Source organism: Dermacentor albipictus, chromosome 7 (genome assembly GCF_038994185.2).
Source record: "Dermacentor albipictus isolate Rhodes 1998 colony chromosome 7, USDA_Dalb.pri_finalv2, whole genome shotgun sequence".
NCBI lineage: Eukaryota > Metazoa > Arthropoda > Arachnida > Ixodida > Ixodidae > Dermacentor > Dermacentor albipictus.
The window spans coordinates 64289590-64314813 of NC_091827.1; the positions used below are offsets into that span (position 1 = coordinate 64289590).

At 45.4% G+C, this 25224-nt stretch overlaps 1 protein-coding gene across 4 annotated transcripts in view; it reads left to right on the forward strand.

Moving 5' to 3' along the window:
- The window catches only part of LOC135904793 (uncharacterized), a 173258-nt gene that overhangs the window by 95143 nt on the left and 52891 nt on the right, over positions 1–25224 (forward strand). The window contains exon 4 of one of the 4 annotated variants that reach the window (XM_070522308.1): positions 8258–8377. The exons of the other annotated variants lie outside the window; for them this stretch is intronic. Coding sequence (XP_070378409.1) covers positions 8373–8377 — 5 coding nt within the window. The 5' untranslated portion in view covers positions 8258–8372. The remainder of the gene's footprint in view (positions 1–8257; positions 8378–25224) is intronic. 4 annotated transcript variants of the gene reach the window in all.

A 25224-nucleotide genomic window follows, 5' to 3' on the forward strand; every position in this document is an offset into this window, starting at 1 on the left:
GACGACGACACAACGACAACGATGGCATCACGGTGATGGCATAGTAACTACCGAATCACGACGGCACGATGGCGATAAAATGAGAAACAAGGAATGACGTCAATGGATCAACGAAGGTGGTATAACGACCAGCAACACGACGACAATGAGATGACAATGGTGAAATGAGAGCGTGACGACGATCCCACAACGATATGATGACGATGGCATGATGCCAGTCGAATTTCGCGCTTACAATCACGATGGAGCGACCGCGACGACATCGTGACTATGGTATGAAAACGAGTGCACGACGACTGCATGATGACGATGCAGGGACGACGCTGACGTAACAACGGCATAAGGACAATGGGGATTACGACGAGTGTATGATGACCATGGCTTGACGATTACTGTATCACGAGACCTGTATAGGGATGACGCCGAAACGACGATGGCATGACCAGGGTTGGATGACGAAGTTGTAGCGTTGAGGATGGCTCGAACACGACGCCATTATGACGATGGTCTCATGATGGACGCATGATAGCACTGTGTGACGATGACAGCCTGACAAGGGCGGCATATTCATATTTTAATGATGACAGTATATTATAAAATGCAACGACAAAGAACGATTAATATCGACGGAACGACGAAAGCGGTAGGATCACGAAGGCATGACAACAATGGTAGGGTGTTAGTGGAAGTGATGACAATGTTAAAATGACAATATATGGCGACGACACGGCGAGGATTGTCTGACGACGATGGCGTGATGACAACGGCCTTGCGATAGTTGGATGCGAAAGGTGGAATGACGACAACGCAACGACGACGAAGGCATCACGACGTCGAACATATAACTAGTTGGCCAAGCTACTAGATAAATTGGACCACTGGGTCGGAGTAGAAGGCGTGATGATGGTAGCAATACGAGACTCGAAACATGAAGCTGGAATGACGATGACTGCACTACCACGACGATTTCACTATGGCGGCGTAGCTATAAATGCATGACGATGTGTGACTATGATGGCGTGATGACGACAGCATAAAGAGTGTCTGATGAAACAGCTTGAATGACGGCGATGCAATGGCCACGATGGCATGACGACCACGAACCCATGCATAGTGGCCTAATAGACGACTTGCGCTAAGGGGCCAGTATACAATGTGCGACGTAAGGCATTATGACGAGAGTAAGATATCCTTAAGCTAGAATGACAACACTGGAATGACCACGACGGCATCATGCCCAGCGTCCCCGCATAGGCGTCTGCGCAAGCAGGCGTTTGGTGTGTTGCGACACCACGGACCCGAACACATGGGGGTTGGACCCTCCCGCGTGTAGCCGTGCGCGGCTTAGCCGTGTCTGGGGAAAAGGGGATCCTGGGGGTTGAGCCGATGCTGGGTGTTTGGACCTTTAAGGCCCCCCGGCGGAGGCAACACACCCCTTTGGCCTCTGCTTCACATAGACGGCACCCCCGGACTGACCCACCCGGGAAAAATCGGCAGTCGCCTTTTCCTGTCTCTCTCTCTCGCACACCTTCGTCTTTCCCTCACACTTTTAGTCTTTCCTGTCCTCTTTTTCTTCTGATAACTTCCAACTTTCCTGGCGGCGAGGGTTAACCTGGTGTGCTATGACCTACCTTGGTTATAACATATGTGGTTATAGCGACGATGTACAGTTGGCATGGTAGGGTTTGCTTCACCGCATACCCTGCCATGTCCCCTTGTTGGGCTCGGTGGTGGGTGACTGGCATCGTCGCTGAATACACAACACATTTCATGGGAACTTCCAACCCCTTCTGTACCGATCGTCCCTCTAAAAGGGGGCGCACCGATGCTACGTTTCAGTTTTTTCTAAAAGGCACTCAGGCTTTCCCTAAATTTCATGTTGTCCACAGTGACAAACCCGACAAGAAAGCAAGAACTATTTCACCATTCGTTGTCGCGAAGCATCTCGCAGAGACCATTGGAGGCGGCTATAAGATCACCAAGCTGGCCAGTGGGGATCTGTTACTAGAACTAAAAGACAAAGCACAACACGACAAGCTAACAAACCTTGTACAACTTGGAGACATCCCTGTCAGTGTGACAGCACACCGAACCATGAATACAGCCAAAGGCGTAATCTCTGACATAGACTTGATGGACTTGACCGATGAAGAACTCCTGGAAGGATGGAAGGATGAAAACGTAATAAGTGTACAAAGAATAAAAATTAGACGTGACAACAAGGAATTGCCAACTAAGCACCTGATTATTACCTTTGGCTCTAGCACACTACCAGAGACATTAGAAACTGGATATACCAAACTCAGAGTACGACCATACATCCCAAACACTCGACGATATTTTAAATGCCAGAGGTTTGGTCATGCTTCTCAGAGCTGCCGAGGGCGGCTAACATGTGCAAAATGTGGCATCAATGATCACTCTGCAGATGACTGTAAGGCTGAGCCCCGTTGTAGTAATTGTAATGGTGGTCACCCAGCATATTCACGATCATGCGCAGTCTGGAAGAAAGAAAAAGAAATAATTACAATAAAGGTAAAAGAAAACATAACTTTCAGAGAAGCAAGGCAACGCATCTCACAAACATTTGCACAAACCGCATCTTTCGCCGAAGTGGTACGTCGGGGGGCAGTACCACAAAGGCACTTGGCGGACGCCAGCACCACGCGTAGCGAGCGTGCGGCAACGCCACCCGCCCCCACGGTGGGAGCAGCGAAGGCTGCCCTACCTCTCCCGAATTTGTCCACAGTTGAGGCCTCTGCTAGTGCTGGCACCAGTCAGCCCAGCTCTGAGGTCAAGACTAGCCCACCAACTACCAGGACGGTGGGCTCCAAGGCCTTGTGTTCAGAGACAAGGCCTTCGCGGAAAACACACCGCTCGCAAGAGCGTGTGTCCAGCGCCTCTCAAGAGGCCATGGACACAACACCCAGTCAGAAGGCGCAGTTGACGCCTAAGGAGCGGCGCGATTTTGTCGACCGCTCCAGAAAAGACAAAACTCCAATTACAGGGCCCCAAAAGGGCACTCTAAGCTAAACCAAGTTCATTCTCTTTGACACATGGCACAACATTTATTTTAATATGGATACACTAATTATTCAGTGGAATATCAGAGGCCTGCTTTGCAACCTCGATGATGTCCAAGAAATCCTTAAAGAACTAAATCCAAAAGTGCTGTGTGTCCAAGAGACTCATTTGAAATCTAATCATAAACACTTCCTACGTCAGTATGTTATTTTTCGGAAGGATCGCGATGATGCACTCGCATCATCCGGCGGCGTAGCCATAATAGCTGACAAATCTGTAGCCTGCCAACATTTACGGCTACAAACACCCCTTGGGGCAGTGGCCGTTCGTGCTGTACTTTTAAATAAACTCCTAACCATTTGCTCATTATACATACCGCCACATTTTCAGCTTCACAAACAAGAATTCCAAACATTAATAGATCAGTTACCCGAACCATATCTTGTGCTTGGAGATCTAAATGCACACAGCAACCTATGGGGCGACTCGCGCTGCGACGCGAGAGGTCGCTTGATTGAACAGTTCCTTTTTTCTTCAGGCGCCTGTCTTTTGAATGGGAAGGAGCCCACGTATTATAACATGGCAAACAAAACATACTCCTCAATAGATCTTAGCATAGCATCTCCTACTCTTCTACCTTACTTTCAATGGAAAGTTATTAAAAACCCATACGGGAGTGATCATTTCCCTGTAGTTCTAAGCACACCTATGGCTAATGAATGCCTTCCACAATTACCTCGCTGGAGAACTCACTCGGCTGACTGGGAAACGTTCAAAAAGCTTGCTTGTTTATCCTGGGAGGACATGTGTGCTTTAAGCATAGACGCTGTGGTTGAATATTTTACGGCTTCTCTCCTTGACATCTCCTCCAAATGTATCCCTGTAACAAGTGGATTGTCCACAAAACACCGTCTTCCATGGTGGAACGATGAGTGTCGAAAAGCGCGAAAGAAGCAAAACAGGGCATGGGGTTTACTTCGGGATTCTCCGACAGCAGAAAATCTAGTCAATTTCAAGCAGGTCAAATCCCAGGGTCGAAGAACGCGGCGACAAGCTAGAAGAGAGAGTTGGAGAAAGTATATATCAGGCATTAACTCCTACACTGATGAAACAAAGGTTTGGAATAGAGTTAATAGAATAAAGGGTCGACAGTCTTACTCTCTGCCTTTAGTGAATACTCAAGGCGACAGCATGGAAGATCAGGCGAACTTTCTTGGCGCACATTTCGAACAGATATCCAGCTCGTCGCACTACTCTGAAACATTCCAAAGGTACAAAAGGCAAATAGAAAGACAACCATTAGAAAGGAAAAGCACAAAATACGAGGCATACAATAGACCCTTTTGCATGGCAGAGCTTCAGGCAGCACTAAACAGCTGCAACCAATCTGCCCCCGGATCTGACCGCATCCTATATGAAATGCTTAAAAACCTGCCGCCTGAAACACAAAAAACCCTTCTTTGTCTCTACAATTCTATATGGTCGTCCGGCCGCATTCCCTCTGCTTGGAAAGAGGCCATCATAATTCCTATTTTGAAACAGGGTAAGGACCCTTCTTTGGCAAATAGTTATAGGCCTATAGCATTGACGAGCTGCTTATGGAAAGTTTTTGAAAAGATGGTAAACAGTCGCCTGGTACATTATCTAGAAATTAACAAGAAATTAGATCAATATCAATGTGGCTTTAGAGAAGGCAGATCAACGACAGATCAGCTTGTACGAATGGAAATGTATATCAGGGAAGCGTTTGTTCACAAACAGCTTGTGTTGTCCGTCTTTCTTGACATGGAGAAGGCGTATGATACCACGTGGCGCTTCGGGATCCTTCGGGATCTTTCTGCAATGGGCATTCGCGGCAACCTGCTGAGAATAATTGAAAGCTATCTCTCTAACAGGACATTTCGTGTTAGAGTTGGCAACGTGCAATCTCGACCATTCATACAGGAGACAGGCGTACCGCAGGGTGGAGTACTGAGCTGTACGTTATTTATCGTTAAAATGAATTCCCTCCACACCGTATTACCTCGCACACTCTTCTATTCCGTCTATGTGGACGACGTACAGATAGGGTTCAGGTCATGCAATCTTAGCATTTGCGAGAGGCAGCTACAACTTGGCTTGAATAGATTCTCAAGGTGGGCGGACGAGAATGGTTTCAAATTGAACCCCCAAAAGAGCACATGTGTCCTGTTTTCTAACAAGAGAAGTGTACTACCACAACCCGATATTAACCTTAATGGAGAAAGACTAACTGTTAGCCCTGAACACAAGTTCTTAGGTGTTATCCTGGACACAAAGCTTAACTTCATCCCCCACCTAAAATATCTTAAAGAAAAATGCCTCAAGACCATGAACCTCCTCAAGCTGCTCTCTCGAACAACCTGGGGCAGTGACAGGAAGTGTCTGCTGAGCCTGTATAAGAGTCTCGTACAATAACGCCTCGATTACGGAGCGGTGGTGTACAACTCCGCAACTGAGAGTGCGCTAATGATTCTCGACCCAGTTCACAACCTCGGTATACGACTGGCAACAGGCGCCTTTAGAACTAGCCCTGTTGAAAGTTTGTACGTCGAGGCCAACGAATGGTGCTTACATCTACGCAGAACATTCTTAAGTTTTTCATACTACACTAAGGTAAAATCAGACACCGAGCACCCATGTCATTCCATTGTTAGCGACCTGTCCGCTGCCAGACTTTACAGTAACCGCCCACGTATTAGAACTCCTTTGAGCCTACGTTTGGAAGCAATGGCAGAATAAACGAACATCCATCTCCCAGAAAATATCTTAATGCCTGCCACTCGCCTTCCACCGCCTTGGGATAGGCAGACCATAGACTGCGGTACCTCGTTTGTCGAAATAACGAAACATGCACCTGAGGCACACATACAGTCACACTTCCTCGAACTCCAAGCGAAGTACTGCTGTGCCGAATATTATACAGATGCTTCCAGATCATCTGCTGGTGTCGCGTATGCAGCTCTTGGGCCATCTTTTTCCACCTCGGATTCTCTAAATCCCAACACAAGTATTTTCACGGCTGAGGCGTACGCGATACTCTCTGCTGTGAAACATATCAGACAAACAAATCTCAATAAGGCCATCATTTTCAGTGACTCATTAAGCGTAATAAGGGCCTTAATGAGTTTTCGAAAACATAGGAATCCTGTTTTTAATAAACTATACATAGAACTATGCTTAGCTTTAATATACAACCAAAACATCGTCCTATGTTGGGTACCTGGCCATAGGGGCATAAAAGGCAATGTAGCTGCTGACGAAAGTGCAGCGTCAGTTGTCTTTAATGAAACGGATGTTAATAGACCCATAGCAGCAACAGAACTTAAGCCCTTCTTACGCCATAAACTTAGGAAGTACTGGCAACATCAATGGGATAATGCAGTACAGAATAAGCTACACGTTATCAAACCAAAATTAGGGAACTGGATAAATGAAAGAACAGCAAGGCATAAGGAAGTACTTCTGTGTAGATTAAGAATAGGACATACGTACGCCACTCACTCTTACCTTTTGACGGGAAGCGAACCCCCTACATGTCCCAAATGTGGCAACAGGCTTACAGTTATTCATGTTCTTATCCAATGCACTGAAATAGAGGCAGAAAGGAAAAAGTACTTCCCCTCCGCTTATCTCCAACACATACCATTACACCCAGCATTTTTTCTGAGCAACGAACCCCTTTTTACTTTTGGAACAGTATTAAACTTTTTAACTGAAACTGACACCCTAAATGTAATTTGGCCAGGCTACTTGTAGCACGGCCTCCACCTGGAGGTCGTAGCTGCAATGAAACCATTTTCTAGAGCACGTGCCTCCCAGCCCTTGCTTTCAAGGCCTTGCTGAGGCACTAGTGCTACAGCCATTTGTTGTTTTACTGATCATCCATATCTCATGAAACATCTAATTTCATCGCAGACACCATCAATCACTGTCATGTTTTTAGACTTGTATTTTACGCACTCCAGAGCGAATGAATTTTAGGCCCTTTTACAGCCACATTGCATCACATGTATATTTTCCACCTTTTAGCGAATATTTTTAGGCCACTATGCAGCCATGTATCATATACTCCCCACAATCAACACCCACATATCATTGACAAGCACAGATCATCGACTTGGCGCTCTTTGGCCACATCTGGCCCTTGTGCCAATAAACTCTACAAATAAATCAATCATGCCCAGCGTTATGATCGGCCAGCGTGGGTAGCAACCTTCTAGCCTCTCCAGCCCCACTGCGATGAATCGTTTCGTCAGGCTAACAGTGTGTCAACCTCGGTCAGACCTGTGGCGCCCTCAAGACGAGACACGTTTTGCGGTCCACCAAGCAGGCACACAATTTGGGCCACTCCGTCGGCACAAGCGGGTAGATAGATAGATAGATAGATAGATAGATAGATAGATAGATAGATAGATAGATAGATAGATAGATAGATAGATAGATAGATAGATAGATAGATAGATAGATAGATAGATAGATAGATAGATAGATAGATAGATAGATAGATAGATAGATAGATAGATAGATAGATAGATAGATAGATAGATAGATAGATAGATAGATAGATAGATAGATAGATAGATAGATAGATAGATAGATAGATAGATAGATAGATAGATAGATAGATAGATAGATAGATAGATAGATAGATAGATAGATAGATAGATAGATAGATAGATAGATAGATAGATAGATAGATAGATAGATAGATAGATAGATAGATAGATAGATAGATAGATAGATAGATAGATAGATAGATAGATAGATAGATAGATAGATAGATAGATAGATAGATAGATAGATAGATGAGGTGTAGTAAGCACTTAGTAAGCATTTATCGTGCATGAAAACATAAAGAGCCGCAAATAGGCTGATAACCGCCCCTGTAAAAGCGTATCGCAATCTTGCTCAGATGGAGTGCGTAAATGTTTTCTGGCAGTACTGTGGTGTTGTTCTTATGATACTGTGGGTTTCCCTACGCATATCCACGAGTCGACCACGCGAAAACCGGGTTCGCACGTTAGGGTTAGTAGTGCAATAACCACCTGAAAATTTTCACATCTGCTCTTGCTCCTGTTTTTTAATAAAAAGGGACCAAAAACAAATTAATACAACGGCCCATATTTTCCCTCATACATAAACTTCGCAGCGGTCCTCTATGTTCTTCGCGCTCATCGGTGTAAAGCACCTCTACTTTCGTTTTCTTTGCCAGTTCCTGAAGACTCCTGTCCACCCTACAAAGCTAAACTGAAACCGTGTCCTTCGAATCGAATGCTTGATTGCACCGAATGGGTGCTTAGGTCAGGTGTAAGATTCTGCAGCTGCACATGCGGTAAGTGCGGTGCCCGTATTTTTCTCAATCAACACTACTGATTCACTAATCTTTTGTGAGAAAGGGCGTTCATGGAGATGTATGACATACTCACTTTACAAACTCTAATAGTACGTGAACTCGGGCTAACGCCCTTTGTTCCTTTGTATAGAAACGTTGATAACATTTCTTTAGTAAACGTGCTGAAATAACGTGAATGAGGCCTTAAAATAGCCTGTTTCTGTACCACACGCATGCATGCAGTGCACACCTCAACCGCAATATGTGCTTTGCGGTTTGGAGTCTAATATTGTTACACAGCTCACCGTTGCTACCATAGAAACTAATCGCGGCGTAAGTGAGCAGCTATCGCATTGCGCTGCTGAAGTCGAGGCCGGGGCTTGGATTCCGGCCCTGCCGGCCGTATTTCAGTAGGCGCGGATTACCAAAAGACCCGTGTACCGTGCGTTTGGTGCACGTTCAAGACCATGAGATGGCCAAAATTACCACGAACACCCCCAGTGCTGCGCGCCTCATAATCAGATTGCGGTTGTGGCCCCTTATATGATACTATTTGTTTTGCTTAAATGCTGCCGTTAAATTTGTTTTGCAAATGTAGACACGAACATAATCTGCTTGCCGTAGGTTGTACCAGTCAGTGGTTCCTGGACTGTTCAGGATAAACGCTTTTTGTGCACTGAGTTAATGGGTGCATACGTTCCGTAATAGCAAGGTAGTGCACCCAGCCACAAAAAGGTGTGTTGCCTTTTTAAAGCGCCGCTCTTAATGCCGGGATACATGGATAAGCTGTCACGGCAAGCTTCTCCCGGCAAAAATAGACGCGGCTGGACGACACCGGTCATTCCCTGGCATAGGATAACGGAGTAAGACGTTTAGGAGCTGAAACTCCCGTCAGCGCGAGCGAGCGCGGGCGACCAGATAAGGTCACAATCGTTGTTTGCGCCGACGGGGACGTATACAGTGGCGGCGCCATGCGGCGTGTCGTAGAAGCCGCAGCGAAAAAAAAATGCAGCGCCCGGGCAGGCGGCTCCGGCGCGCTCTCAACGGCGGTAATTTTTTTCGAGGCCGCCAGGCGCCGCCAGCACGATAACGGCTCCGCGGGCTTGTGACCTTTTCTGGTCGCCGGAAACAGCGGAGTTTCCACTCCTAAATGTTTCTTGCTCCGTGCATAGGATACATGGAGCGAGGAAGAGGCGGACACCGCTCCGCGCTCGCCGCCTATCTGCAGTGTTGCCAAATACTAGGAACGTGTCTTGCAAAAATAAATAAATAGGTGCTTTAGTGTATTATTTGTTCTTAATTGCTAACCTACTTCGAAAAACGCTTCATAGAAGCGCTTGCAAACAATTTCCGCCCATTTCATCGAGCTGTAAGTAGTCTAGCGAGCTGGCTTTGCGTCTTCTGGCTGCGTTGAATAGTAGCACCGTGGAGCGCAGACGTTGCAGGAGGTTTCTTTAGTTCTCCAAAAACGACGTTAAGTCACGTTTTTCACGTAAGGCCCCTTGTGGTGATTTACGTTTTCTTCAATTTTTGTTCCTGTTTTAAAGCCTCCTCCATCAACAAACGTTTAATACTGTAGTCGGAAAACATATAATTATAGAAATTGGGAGCGAAATGGGCCTATCGCCGGCTCTCGTTCTCGGTGCCCGAGGCATTCCGTGCGCCATCTGGGTCCTCACAAAATGCAAACAGCTTGAAGACTAGGCTAGGTGGGCTTCTTACTATAATCTTTCGTCCCTCTTTTCTTTTACAACACTAGAGGAGAAGGGATGTTTGGTTCTAGTAGAGCAGGGGTAATTTCTGACTGAAGAAACACAAAAGCCAAACCACCAAAGTTTTGTACCACCACGATGCCTGTCGTAAAACCACATGCGCCAGCACCAATCTGCCCCACACTCATTCCCCTACTTATGTGTTGGCACCCCCTCTGCAGCAAAAATTCCTCACGGCGCCCTTGCCTACAGAGGCTGCTAAGCGATCCATAATGTATTCACAGTGGTGTATTGATAATAAACTTAGTATTGAGTAACACCGTCTGCTGAATAAAATCTAGACATAAAAAGTTCACCACAAGCAAAAGAAAATGACAAAAGAAATGTATATGTGTTCTATACGAGACATGTGCGGATTGCTACAAATTTGCCTCTGTTAGCTATCCGTGATATGTGTACCTAGCGCTTGTCTGCAGCTGCCTATCAGTGAATGTTCTACCATCAACATTAACCTGTTTTGCTTAGGCTGAATTAGTTCGCGCACCAAAACAATATAAAAATGTGGTTTCATTTCTGATCACATATTGATAACACGTTATCGCTGTCTGATGTTTATAATTTCGTTACACATATTCTACTTAATTAAATGAAAGCGTGTTATCTAAAGAAATGGGAGTCTTGATGATCTTAGGCTGTCGTAAAGTATTTATAGCCAACAATGTTTGCCGCAAACGCTCATTAAATACCAGGGCTTAGCAATAACTGGGGTTTGTGTCAGTTCATAAAAGTTTTAGTGATAACCATGACTGCAAATGTACATATACCAGGCAATGATGACCGCCACGCCGCCACCTGATATGTTCTCTGAGTAGGCAACAAAATTACATACGATCACTAAAACAGCACCAACTGTGCCATGCTCAAGGACAAGTGCGAGCGAGAAATTCTGCTCCGGGCCTACACTATTTATTGGTTAGTTCTTACGTAGCTCTAAAGATGAAGCTCCATTATTGTACTTCAAATTTTTTACTGCTCAATAATTCGTTTTGCAGGAAGTACGAAAACTGGAGTACGAAAATACCACAAACGTTGAATTCAACATATTCATCATTTGTGTTTCTATTGCTGTGATTTGCAGGAAAGTGTCAGCAATGATTAAAAAGAATTAAAGGTTTCTTCAAGCAAGACAAATTATGTGGCCTCCTTACTATTCACCTCAGATATAATAGTTGGTATTTTGTTAATTATCTCACTCCACCAATCATCTGAAGAAAATTTTCAATAAAGAGGACAATCGTACTATATGGTGGACCGTTTTGCTGTCGTCCTTATTTTCCACAGAATAAATTCACACGGCATCCTGCAAACTTTGAATCCTCATAAGAATGTGCACCATTCTTGAAAAAAAAAATGTCCCTAGGAATGTTCCCTAAAGTCAGAGGATAGAAGTCCCTAAGAACGTTACTACGACCAAGCAACCGTTAACACTATGCAATTTTCTAGCAATGCTTCCTAACCGGATTTTCTCTTTAAGATCATATTTGTAATCATACATAACTCTCTGGCAAGAAATCCTACAAAAATACTACTGGAACAAAGACAGCGTAAGAATCACGAAAATGCCTTTCCTTATACAAACGAACACGTATGTTTACTGTAAGAAACAAGATGGCTGCCTCCTACCTGTCAATCTAATGTTCTACTGTTGGCTTCACATCAGTATCACCACCATGCGGAGGGAGTACCAATGGTACTTGAGCTTGGGCTCTAACCATATTTTTCTATTTTTGGGCAAGAGAAATAAAGTTCAAATAAAGTTCGATGTCTGGGCAATGAAAAAGTGCTGCTGTCGAGATAAAGAAGTCACGTGGGCTACGCGTAATAGTACATTTTGCCCATTAAATACTCAATGAAAGCATTATTTTGAGGCCAGAACGTACGAGCTCCTCCATTCAAGGACATGCCAGAGATGAATTATTCAAACGCGATACTCAAAGCGCATGACTACAAGTACTTTCTGAGTTACTGATGAGTTCTGAGGACACCATGTTGTTGGATGATGAAACACAATGAAAGCGAGTAATTCTGTGGCACCTTGCGAGTGCATTCGGCACGCCAACATTTAACTAGCCCTCATCAGCTGCAGATAAAATACCGGCGGCCATGGTTGTCGGAGCATCGCGCTTGAAACGCTTAGCATTATGCCTTACATGACATGTGCTGTCTATAAGCAACCGCTCAACGACTTACGTAAACATGTGCAAATTTAAAAGGAACAGTAAACTGTGCTCAATATGGACCTAGGTTTTTATTACGAGGTATACTACAAACATTGCACCAAATCAGTAATTTTGTTTAAGTACCAATTATGTTCATCTATAAAGGCCTGTCATAAACAGGGACAAAACTGAGAAACCTATTTTTTATAGTTTCTTCACAATTCTAGCATGAAACATTAGGGAATAGGTTATCCTTTTCATGGATACAACCAGTGCCTAAATAACTACAAGTGAGGTCTTGCTCAGCTATTATTCACGAAAATGAAATCTACGTGTTGACAAGGACTCATTGCACAAGAAAAGCACAGAACCTATATGTTCGGCGCTCTAAATAGATCTTCAAGAAGAGAAATAGATGAGTTTGTGGGCCTGCTTATACCTCGTCATAGCAGCCTGTAAAAAACACTTGAAGCAGCCCTACTACTACCCTAGCACAATATAGGGGCATCATGCGCATGTTTCTCATGTTGCCGTTCCTTTTATTTGTGCATACTGCGTAGCAGCATCCCCATTCAACGCTGAGTATCGCAAGGGGTTCTCAGAAAATGCATATTTAGAAAGCATTCAAGACTTCATGTGTCCCATGTGTATGTAGCGCTGTGATGTGGAGGTGACGTTAATATCTGAATTATATGTTTTCATGATTGTGGCCTTGGCAAGTTGAAATGTCTAACCTCACTGAAGTAATAAAACAAAAGAATTATAGAAATTATGTTTCCAGGTACTTGTTTAAAAGAATGTGAGAGAAAATTGGCTTGAGTTTTTAATCGTCTTTGTCCTACTGCAGAGGAAATGTATTGGTCAAGAGAGTCGCCATTTGTCATTGTGATGGCTCGAAGAAACCTTAAATAAATAGCCAAACAAAGAGAAATATTAAGAGCGTGTAAGCTATCAGGAGAAATAGGGGAACGAAAAATATTTTTCAGACTTTGGGAAACAAAGCCACATAAGAAAGTTTATTTGTACTTGTTATGTTTCACGGCGGTGGAGCAGTGTAGTTTTCCTGAAATGCAGGATGATACACCTTGCTAGCCAACAAAGGACAAGGACGAGGGAAACAGAAGGGTTCGATTTTTTTATGCATGACCATATGAAGCTTTGAGGCGATGAAGTAAAGAAAGTAACTGGCGCAATGAAATGTTGTTGGCATTTTAGTATAGAATATATTAACGAAAAGGAAAACTAAAGGAGCACAAAAACATAACTTGTCGCTTGTGGGCGGTGAGACCACAACCTCCAGATCACACAGATCACACGAAAATGAGCCTATGTGTTCTGCGAATGAAGGTCCATTATGTACGTTCAGTGTTTTGAGGAAGGCCTTGAAAACCATTCACATGAGAATTGCTCTGAGCCAATTGCCCTGATGCATTGAATGCAGCCGATTAGAGTTATTTCTAACACTATTTGTCCATGTCCCCAAGCTACGCCTCCAATAATACCTTTCTGCCTTACTCAGCGCTTGCGCAACCTAGACTGACGATCAACCGCCGATTCACCCATGCCTTTCCTTAATTTTCTGTTTCTCGACAAAATAAAAAACGAGGCTCTTTGTTTTATGGTCTTGGAAATGTCTCATTTATGTCTAAATGATGATACAAGAAACGAAGTGCATTACAAATTGTAAGAAACTTCTGTAATATACTCGTGCAAAATTTCGTAATGATGCCGTCTTTGCAGTGTGGCAGATCTTAAAGGGACCCTGAAACGCTTCTGACGATTTTCTACAAACGTACTGAGTCGTTAGAGTAGGTCCTTCTGATCATTAATTGACACATCTAAGTGCTCTGCGTTAAGCGTGTAATTTATTATAAGGTTTTAAAAATGCACATCACTGCCGATCGCAGCGCACTGCTCGGCGGAATTTTAAGCCGCCCCTACCCATATGACGTCAGTGGGGCGAGCTATCCGATTGGCTGACCAGGGCGCGTGATCGATAATTTATTCAACTTTATGGTAAACAAATGATCTTCGTAATAGTTGGAATGTCAGTTAATTTTGTTTTATAAAAAGAAAGTAGCATAAAGAGAATGCACAAGAACAATTTTTCAGTACACTTAAGCACTTCCGGCACACAGCAAGTGTCGTCTGCTTGTGTTACAACGTACTCCATTTTGACGAGAGCTCCGCGGTCAGAGTTGGTCTCAGTGTTTTCGCGAGCACTATGATTCGAATTTGTTTCCTTGTGGACTGCAAACGTAGCGACTGGCAATATGTCAAGCTGCGCCATCGTGTCCCTCTGCAAGGCAGCGTACGAGCGAACTGGCTGCTGCGCATCGGACTGCCGCTATCCGATCGGCGCCAGGATTTGCGCGTTTGTGGCCGTCGCTTTACACCGGAAGATAACTAACGCAATAGCGTTTCGCGAGTCCCGTATTAGGGCAAACGTAAGCGCAAGGGGACAGGGTCTGGCCGCTTGACTGTGCCGTAACGGGACGAGCCGAGATGAGCAGAAGGGCAAATGTGAATGGTCTGCATGGTGCAGCCACCTGGTGGCATAGAGCTCAACCATACACAGTAGCAGCAACGAAGCGTATTCTTTGCTGCTGGTGCGTATTTTTCGCAGGAGTGTAATCATCAACACGTTGTTTTTATAAATATTTAAAATGTTTTACACTTGGTTAGAGCAATATTAGCGCTTTGTTTGGCTGGTTAAGCGCTGCGCCAACAAGTGTCTCGACCGTGCAGACCGATCAGGCCGCTCACGTACGTCTACGCCAAAGTTCCTTCATCAGCTTGAGTTTATGCCTACAGTCATTTGCCGAAATGACCAGCTTGCCTGTGGTTAACGGAATACCAGACACGTTCGGCGCTACGACAGAATGCTCGCAACGCACGCTGCTTCGATAGCTCTCGCTTGGGGTCGACAGCCAAGCAGCTAGCGGAGAGGTTTCGCGCGGGCGGGGGCGGGCTCCAAAACCACCGGTAGCGGACGATGTGACGTCGCATCGTGACGCAGGACCAGTGAAGACGGAGCTTAGCCCCGCTCGCTCGGCGAACGAGTTGAGGAGGAAAAGCATGGCTGGGGAGGAGGAGAGTGACTTCTAATTGCTTGTAGCTCCATTAATACGTAACGCTTCACTTAAATTGTGGTGCGAATGTTCTACTTAAGCTGTACCCAACGCGTCTACAAAATTTCTCCGAACCGTTTCAGGGGCCCTTTAATAAAGCTCGAGGGATTTTACATGTTGTATCGCGAAACTAAAGCCAATATGAAAGAAAAAATACCATAGACCAGTTCAACATAGTTTGCTAAATATCTATCGGCACACTAGCGCAAGGAGAGCTATGCAGAAAATTTACTAGGTATGGCGTGTTTATTGGACTAGGAAGTATATACATTTTATCGAATAAAAACGAAGTTCGTTTTAATGGCATACGCAAAATGTGAAGCTGTTCCTCTTGATAATATTTTTATTACTGAAATATAACTGTTGCGACAGAATTTGCTTTAATATAGTTGTGCTGTGCACAGCAAAAAACGATGGCCTCGATAGATTTTTTTTTTTGTCTATGAGAAATTGTAGGAAGCCGTCTTAAGTATGTACGATCGCAGTAGAGTATGCATCGATTTGTACTCGATAATGGGGTACTCAACTCAGCATTATCGTGTTGTAGATGAAATGCTCTGCTGTACGATACGTCGCTAATAAAAGCAGCGAATAAATCACACTTTTCTGCCTATTCATGTTTTGCAGAAACAAGACAGCCGCGCGCCATGGCGTGCTGGCTCACGCATCTTAAACAGAAAAATATGAATTTTTCACTCAGATATGCTGGACACATGTGCTGAGTACGACATGAAACTTAGAATCCGAAGGGTGTTCAAAGCAGGCTAAGAAGGAGGAAAACAATCTGAAAAAAACGGTGTTGGTTTCGGGCGGCACCTGCACAAAAAGTTGTGGGCTCGTACCGTGCACAGCTTTCGACAAGCGGGATCACGTTTTCCCCTAGCGCCATAGAGTAATATTGCCTCTTTTCGCGGGGCAGTTTGCTCTACTGAAACGAGATGGCGCTCTCGGTGGCGCGTCGGACGTCGCCTCAGCGACAGCGCATGAATACGACACCATTACTGCTTCACCTTGCTTCTGTGCGATGGGGGGGGGGGGGGGGTATTGTGTAGGAGGCCACCTGGTGGACTGTGCAATGCGGCCGCTGCTGATTGGACGCAGATGTACGAGAAAGGAGGAGACGAAGGGCCCTAGCCAATCAGCAGTGACCGGAATGGACAGTCCACTAGGCGGACTCTTACAGAACGCACCCCCCCGTCACTCCAGTTTTCGGAAATGCATCTGAATTTTCGCTAACGCGCTGTGTTCCAGTCCCGCCGCCGAATTCAATTGTGTGACTTGAAGGTGTGGGCAGAAGTTGGATGCAAAAATAGTGACTGTCATATCGGCGAATGCAACGAATCTGTGGTGCCAAGTTTGCGGACCGCTGCTGCAACTGTCCGTAGGTATTACCGGTAATTCGAGGTGTTAGGCTTTCTTCGACCATGAAGAAATTTGCTCATCCGCCAGCGTTGTATCGCTAACCTCCAAAGAAAGTGCATCACTCCCGGAACTTCGGCAATGGTAAGTACTGCTCGTTAAACAATGACATAGGGATTAGCGCCACTTCCTGTCAGAGCATCTTACGCGCACACTATCTACATACATCTGTCCTAACTGGCATGGAATCTAACGCTCACTCTATCGCTAACATGTCAGTAAGGGAATGGGCTCAGAGTTTAATATATGCGCACCATATACCTACAATAAATGACGGACTACGCCAATAGCGCACGAATGGTCGAAGCTCAGTGTTCGTGACGGTCCACAAGAGTAAGCGAGTTACTAGCAATAATCAATCTTTGCTACAATTTATTACAATGTAGAAAATGGCTACGTTTCATGCCTTGCGTGCAGCAAGAACAAACCTATCGGAATTAAGTACACCCGCGACCGATTAGACTGAAATAATCAGGTAGTGGCCGCACCAAGTAAATTTACTGAGACAGAAATGTGACAAGCCGCTTCAAAATATTTGCCGAATAAAGAACGAAGACCAAACCCTCTGACCCTGATTCAATACATGAGCGGAAAGTTTGGATACCTTGGAACAAATATTTAACCTCGCTTTTAAAACATGCGCCATATATGCCGTTTGCGCCAATTGGACATAGCTTAATCAGCTTTCAAAACGTTTTGACATGTTCTCTGAAGCTATGGCCAAAGCTTCGTGTCGTCCACCCAGTCACGGTCTACAATGTTTCCTGAAACAAAGGTTTGCTAAGCCACACCGGCGCAATACAAACCCATTGTAAAGGCGGAGGCAACGGAAGCAGTTGAGGCAAAAAACTCGCCGTGCCACCACGTGACTAAACATGGCAGCGCCCATGGGATCGCCGCAAAAAGAGTCCATAGTAAACGTAAAGAGTGGACACTCGCCTAGGCGACTAGGGGAGTGTCCATTTTTTCCAAAAGTTATTCTTTGAACATTGATTATGTTTTGCACCTGGAAACCTTTTAGGAGTTCTTCATTGCTCAGGTTCAAGAAATTTTCTTATAATGTCACGCCCATGCTTGTGTACAATGGTGTAATCAGACTGTGACTGATGACACCGACACAAGTGAGATCAGTCAGATTTTCTACTTGGTCTTTGGTTTCGAGTTCGAGGAGGAGGTATTTGGTTTCGAGTTCGAGGAGTAGGTATCCACTTGACATCTTTGAGGCCTTGTATTGCTTTGAAAATTTTTTACGAGGCATTTCGCCCCTAGGAATGGAGCCAGTTTTTTTTATTGGTGCAGATCCTTCCCTCTGCCTCGAATGTTAGCGTGGGAATGTTTCTAAGTTGCTTCCTAAAGTGAAATCACAAATTGCTTTTGTACGCCCTTTTTTGTACGGGTGATCTGGAAGCGGGGGAATGCATTTGTCATGACATTCTTGGAATATTCAGTGCCGATGGTAGCCTCCCATCACCGAACCCAACAAGGGGACGCTAAGCTACGAGGTTTGGCAAACGCCTGTAGACGTCAGCTACACAACGCCGCTATAACCTAGTATGTGTACCGAAGACTGCGTATATGCTCATGGTTAACCCTTGCTGCCTGGAAAACGAGGAGTAAAATGAAGTGAGTAGAAGACAGGACAGACACAGTGAGAGAGAAAGACGAAGATCAGAGAGGGGGACAGGAACAGGCAACTACCGATTTGCACCGGGTGGGTCAGTCCGGGGGTGCAGTCTAGGGGAAGCCGAGGTCAAAGGGTTGTGTTTCCGCCGCCGAGCAGCCGCAAAGGTCCAAACACCCGGCATTAGCTGAACCCCTAGAACCCTCTTTTCCCAAGACACAGCTAACCCACGCACAGTAAAACGCGGGAGTGTCCAACCCTCACGTGCTCGGGTACGTGTCGTTGCAACACACCAAGCGCTTGCTGACGCAGACGCCCCTGCGGGTGTAGAGAGTAAGGATTATGATAATTTACACTATCATGCAATGAATATCAATCAAAGCGCAGGTTAAAAGTATTCTTTTCCGTTATTTGCCCTAAGAAAGTCAAGCACTCTGCTGAGATTTCTCAAAAATTTATTCGTTTCTAAAAATTTCGCCAAGAATGTGCGCATTGCACACAATGTGCAAACAGCTTTCAAATTTATAGTAATCAGCACACATCTACCAATTTCAAAGCACTCGGGCACTTACCTATGACAGCGAAGGCCTTTCTGTTCAACATATATTTCATGACACCCCTGTTTGTTGATGCAACAAATCAATATATCTTAATTCCAATTTATTTTGGAGTAATATTTAAGTTAAATTACACAGAGGGACTCAGCAGCGGGTAATTTCTGTAAGCTGACGGGAAAAATTTGTCAGAAATAAGGCTTCTGTGTCTCTATTACAGTGTTTTGAAGATCATTTGTATGAAAGTCGAATTATGTTTCGCTTGTGATCAACTGGAAGGCTTAGATATGCTGAGCCTTGTTATTCGTTGGGCTACTTGTGAAATTCATAATAGCGCAAAGAACCATGCGTCACTATCTTGCTTCTGTTTATGTATTCCGTATTTCCGTCGGCAGGTTGATCTTCGCTCGAAAAAAAAACTACGTATTTTTCTACGTTCGACCATTTCTAAAAATTTCGTGAGTATTGTATGTTAACATACCCATTGTTAAAAAAATTGGCACCGGCGATTATCATAAAAAAAAAGAGTCGCAAATTCCAGGAGACGAACAATTGCGCATATTTTCAATCTTGGAAATGGCGTATCTACCTGCATATTGTGTAGGAATGCTTATTGCGATGGTGTTTTAATTAACTTCTACCCGACCGCGCACAGGAAGAATTCAAAGCAGCATCGATCTCTCTCTCTTCTACTGCAATACTGCCCAGATATAAACCATTTTCTATTGTTCTCCCCTACCAGCTGGGCAGCAACGCAGAAAGAGGCGTTCATGTGGTGCAATTGCCGGCCACGTCAGCCAGGCTAATCGCGCCTGTAGCAACATCGTCACCACTACGACCACCATATTGCAAAGCGACTAAATGTCTTAATTTCGATGCTAAACATGGCAAGGAAAAAAAGTTGCAGTTTTGCCCGAAAGGCGAAGCATCGATTGCGGTAGCAAATTACTGGGCAGCTATTCGAAATAAGGATAGTAGTTTTATCGCCCGTATGAACTTGTAAACTTAGGCATGCTTACTGAATTGACAAGCACGATGTCCCGCGCACACGAGGAAACATCAACACGTCTCACTCGGTGACCGCTCACACTCTCGGTCAAAGCGCTGCAGTGAGGAAGCGCGACCGCAGCAGCGATCGAATTGACCTTCCTGCTGCTTCTCGCTTCAGCGCGAACTGAGCGGCAAGCATACAACACATACAAAGCAATCAGTGGTCGGCGCACTCTGTGCGTATTGCATTGTGTCCCCATCACTTTGCCCGCATGCGAACGAGAACGGGCCCACAAGGCTGCGCTATACGCAGCCTGGTTTGAACTACTGCTTTCAAGTTTACCGGCGCAGAATAACTTCTTCGGGGCGGGAACATGTAGGAAGGTGCAGGATGGTGTGCTTTTAATTACGTTGTCAGAGTGTCTACATAAAACGCGACTAGAAATGCCAAGTGTATTTTGGGCATCAGTGACAAGAGCATCACCAAAATTTACCTTGAGCTATACGCCAATTCAGCGAAGCAAAAGGCACGTGCATAACACTTGTGTCAAAAAATGAGTACTGTTAATTTTTCTATGTTGGGAAGAACGCTAATAACATTCCTGGTGTGCCGACTGCCATTCAATCGGTCTCTAGGTGCACGTGTATGCAAATGTGGAGTTTTTTTGCAATGCACTCTGCCTCCGAAACTTGGACGCGATGTTTTGTTCAACTTAATTTAAACGCGTTGTACACTGTTGCCAGACGCCTTATTACGTCCAAGCACTTGAACAATGATGCTGCATTAAGTGCTGTTATCAGTGGAAAGATTTGCAAAGGCTCATGGAAACCTTTCAAATAGCATGAAAAACACTACAGTAATGCCGGCTGAGCATACTCATGCTGTCATAGAAGACATGCATGGACCTCAGGATCGCACACTGAATACACAGATTGCAGGAAATACCCATGATATTTAGACTTGTTTTTGCTACCAATCAATGCTGTATACATTACAACATTTGAAAAGTCCACTTAACCATGACAATATTTGTGATCAGCAGGTCTTGGCACGCTTCTTCTTCCTTAAAAGTTTCATTCTTCAATGGACGTGCCCATCAGTGTGGAGCCTAAAGAACTGGATGGCTTTGGAAGTAAGCGCCACAATTTACCACATGACACGCATGGAAACAAGGTATGCGAAAGAAACAGGCGCAGCTTGACTCTTCGTACAAGTTGGAGCTTGTCTTATCTGCGAATTTGCCTGAAATACGCAGAAAATCACGAGCGGTATCCGTTGTCACTTTTCAGTCTGTTTTGACTTTAAAGGGCACAGGAATGGCTGACCAGATGGCTACGTCAATTGCATCGCAAGCTAATAATTCTAGCGTTGTGGTCGCTGCAACAGATCTGGTTCCTTTCTTAGGAAGGAAAATGTGAAGCCACTGGCCCCGCTTCCGGAATGCGGAAACAAATATTCAGCTGCACCTAATAAAGCCATCATTCGGTTTCTGGCCCTACACAACAAAATAACACCGAACAGGTGTCCTATTTAGCCGTCTCAGAGTGGGACATATTTCGCACCCATAATTTTCTACTTACTGGAAATGAACCGCCAGCTGACCATCCTGGGCATCCTCCCGGATTGTCAGGAAGCCGAATCTGAAAGATACATTTCCCCCAAGCATACCAGCAGCACATTCTTCTGCATCCTATAATGTTTCTCTGCCCAGGACCGTTTTGTGATACCAGTAGATTCCTAGGTTTCCTGAATTATGTTGTCTTACAGGTTATTAGGTCATAAATTCGCAGCGCATGCTCTCTTCAGAGGATGCCACTGTGATAGTATTTTTGTATAGCGCATACCTCCAGTTCTTTCTGTTTCAAGGGCTCTGGTGAGGCAGTAGTGCTCTAGCCAATATTTGCATCTGACATACTTCGTATGTAGTATCGTTTTTTTTCGCAATGCATTTTAATTGTTATAGTGTACGGCACTACTCATCACTATAATTTTATCACACGTAAATTTTACGCACATTAGAGCGACTATATATAGGCCTCCCTACAGCCACGTCATACACTTATTAGCACTCATTACTCCACTGTCATGTCACTAACACTAGCATGACGCTCTCTGGGCATACGTGGCCCTTACGCCACTACGCAACACACAGTAATTCATATCAAACAAAGCACCAGTTCCTTGGGGTCATCATCGACCGTGATTTGTCTTGGACGCCACATATTTATATACAAAAGCATGTTTACAGCAATAACCCCAGCAAATAACATTTGTGGGCATAAAGTCTTGGGATGCATTGGTGCAGTCGATGCTACAGGAGTAGCATGCATCACTTATGAGCTTCCTAAAATCCAACCTGCCCGTGCTAGAAAGTCCCAGTAAAACGAACCCTCGCACACTCTAGAATATACAAGCCCCAATACCCCAGACGTGCCTCGGACGTGCCAGCCACAATCGTCACTGCGCGTGACCCCCCTACAGCAACGTACGTTGCACTCAATGCTATATGTGCACATTCGACATGTCGCAAGGACAGCCCCGCACCAGCTTGCTTGCCTGCCAGCAAATAGGCCACATACGAGTTTCAGCCGTCTCGCGAACCCTCACGCATCATCGCTGGCATCAAATTGCGTTCCAGCAGCATGGCCTTCGTTACCAGTGTGGTCTCTGCATTCACCTCGATATTGCCTTACCACTCCAGGCATCAAGGACAAGGCACAAATTCCGTCAGCGGCATTGAAGCAGGCAGCATTATTGCTATTATATGAGGTCCACAGTGACCGCTTACATGTCTACACCGATGGGCCACGCACTCCAGTTCTGCAACTGCAGTATTTGTCCCAGCGAAGTCTGCAGTGATAAAATTCATGACATGGCACTTTACATCAATGACGGCTGTCGAACTTGCAGCTCTGTGCGCTGCAATGCAATTGATCGATTATGAAAGGCCCCAGAAAAATGGTCCGTCTTCTGTGATTCTAAGGCAGCCCGCCAGAGTTTGCTCTATGCGTTACGCCGGAGACCCCACAGACGACTTGTCGCGGACACACGTGAAATTTACCAACGTGCAGTTGAGAAAGGACATGATGTCGTGTTCCTGTGGTCGCCAAGTCATTGTGGTAACCCTGAAAACGAGCAAACAGTCGCAACCGCTCGATCCTCACATACCAGTGCCCACTGCGTGGCTATCCAACTGTCAACAACAGACACAACGGGAAAGATCTGTGGGCTTGCTGGTGAGCTTACGTTGGCCCAATGGAATTCGGCAGCCTCAAAGAACCGCTGCCTTTCTTCTCTCGATCCCTATATGCAGCTCCGCCGTCTACATGGCTCAACACGACGGAAGGTAACTCTCACCTGTGGCTTATGGCTTTGAGTAGCTTTTACCAATGTGTACTCTTACCTCATCGGAATGGCTACAAGTCCAGATTGTGAAGTTTGCGGGTGCAGATAGACGATAACGCAGCTTATGTGTGATTGTCGTCGTTTCGAAGTCAACAGCACCACGCTCGACTGGATTGACAACCATTCCCTAACGGAAGGCAGAATTCTTGGACCCTGATCGCAGTCAATCTTGGCACGAATTGGTTTTAAAGCGCTAGTGTGCTTTTGAAATAAAACGTGACGGATTGAAAAACTATAGAATGTGTGAACTGACTTGATAATCTTTTTTTCTTCTTTTTTCTTCTCTTGTTTTCTTATCTTTTCGGCCCTTACTCCATCCCTCTGTGCAAAGTAGCCAACTGGACAATTGATCTAGTTGAACTTCTCGGCCCTTCACCTCGTGTTTTCTTTCCTTAAGTGAAGGAAAGAAAACATTTCATTTCGCGACTTATTGGCCGGCGCGGGCGATCTCGTACAGCACGTGGCAAACACAGTGAAGTTTGGCGCGACTGCCTCGCTAATTGCTCGATCGAGTGAGGCACCGCGTGGGCGACACGGGGGCGCGATTCATATCATCGGCCGCCGACAGGCTTCCGCTCATGAAGCGCTTCGCTTACATATGTCAGACGTGCACTAGTCTGGAGCCGTCTCAGAGCCATCGTCGCCCCAGAGCTCGTCTGGCACGGCACTACCCTTTCCTTTTCATGCTTTCGCCATTCCCTCCTCGCGCGTGCTTCTCCTCGCGCTCTCTTCGCTGTCGCCGTCTTTCAACACCCGCTGCAGTCTGCGTTCGCTCTTTCATCCTTCGCAGCGCTCGTTCTCTTCGTTACAAGGGACGCCGAGGCAAGCCAACGCTCAACACAGGAATGGGCGCCTAAAACCTAGCTGTAGAATGCAACAAAGAAGCAGCAAACCAATGAAACCAGGAACTCAACGCGAGTGTAGAAAATATTCAGGACAAGGACCCAGTCAGTTGCAGAACAGTTCCCTTTCTTTCAAATATGCAATTAAAGAAGAAGTGCCTGTATCTATCTGGCTAGGTTACTATCCTCAATATTTTGTAGACTCGAGCAACAACGTTTACATTATATCATCGTGCCACATATTTCAAAAAGAAGGTCGCAGCATCGCCCGCAAGGCAAAGCATTGATTGCGATAGCAAACTCGAGGATGGCTACACGAAATAAGGATCGTAGCTTTATCGGCAGTATAAAGTTGTACACATAGGCATACTAACTAGATTAACAAGCATGATGTCACGCGCGCGCAAGCGAAAATGAATACGTCGCACTCGATGACCGCGAAAACTGTGTCGAAACGCTAGAACGAAGAAGCGGGGGCAGCAGCAGCGAGCGAATTTACCTTCATGCTGCGTCTTGCATCAACCCGAACTAAGCCGCTCAAACACAGTACATGACGGACTCTGTCTCCGTCACAGATGGCTTTGAAGAGACAGCAGCGCGGCCGCCCGGGCGGCCAGGGTAGACCGGCCCCGGCGCCGGTTCGCTCCTCCCGGAGCCTTGCGCATACTGAGGACTGCATGCTTCCTCTTTGCTTTCCTCCCTTGCGTGGATAAGATTGAGCCGTGATCGCCAGCTCACACTCGCACGCTTTCACTCGCACATACAACTTACGGCGCGCAGCGACGATTTTATTGCCTTTAGACTTTATACGGAACCTCACGGTGATGGTGACGCCGCCCGAGAAATAGGCCCCTGGAGTGTCCATATATTCACTATCACAATAAAATAGGTTTTCATTGGCCATTGATGCCAGAAACAACAATAATGCGGTAACTGAAGCACACTATCTGAGG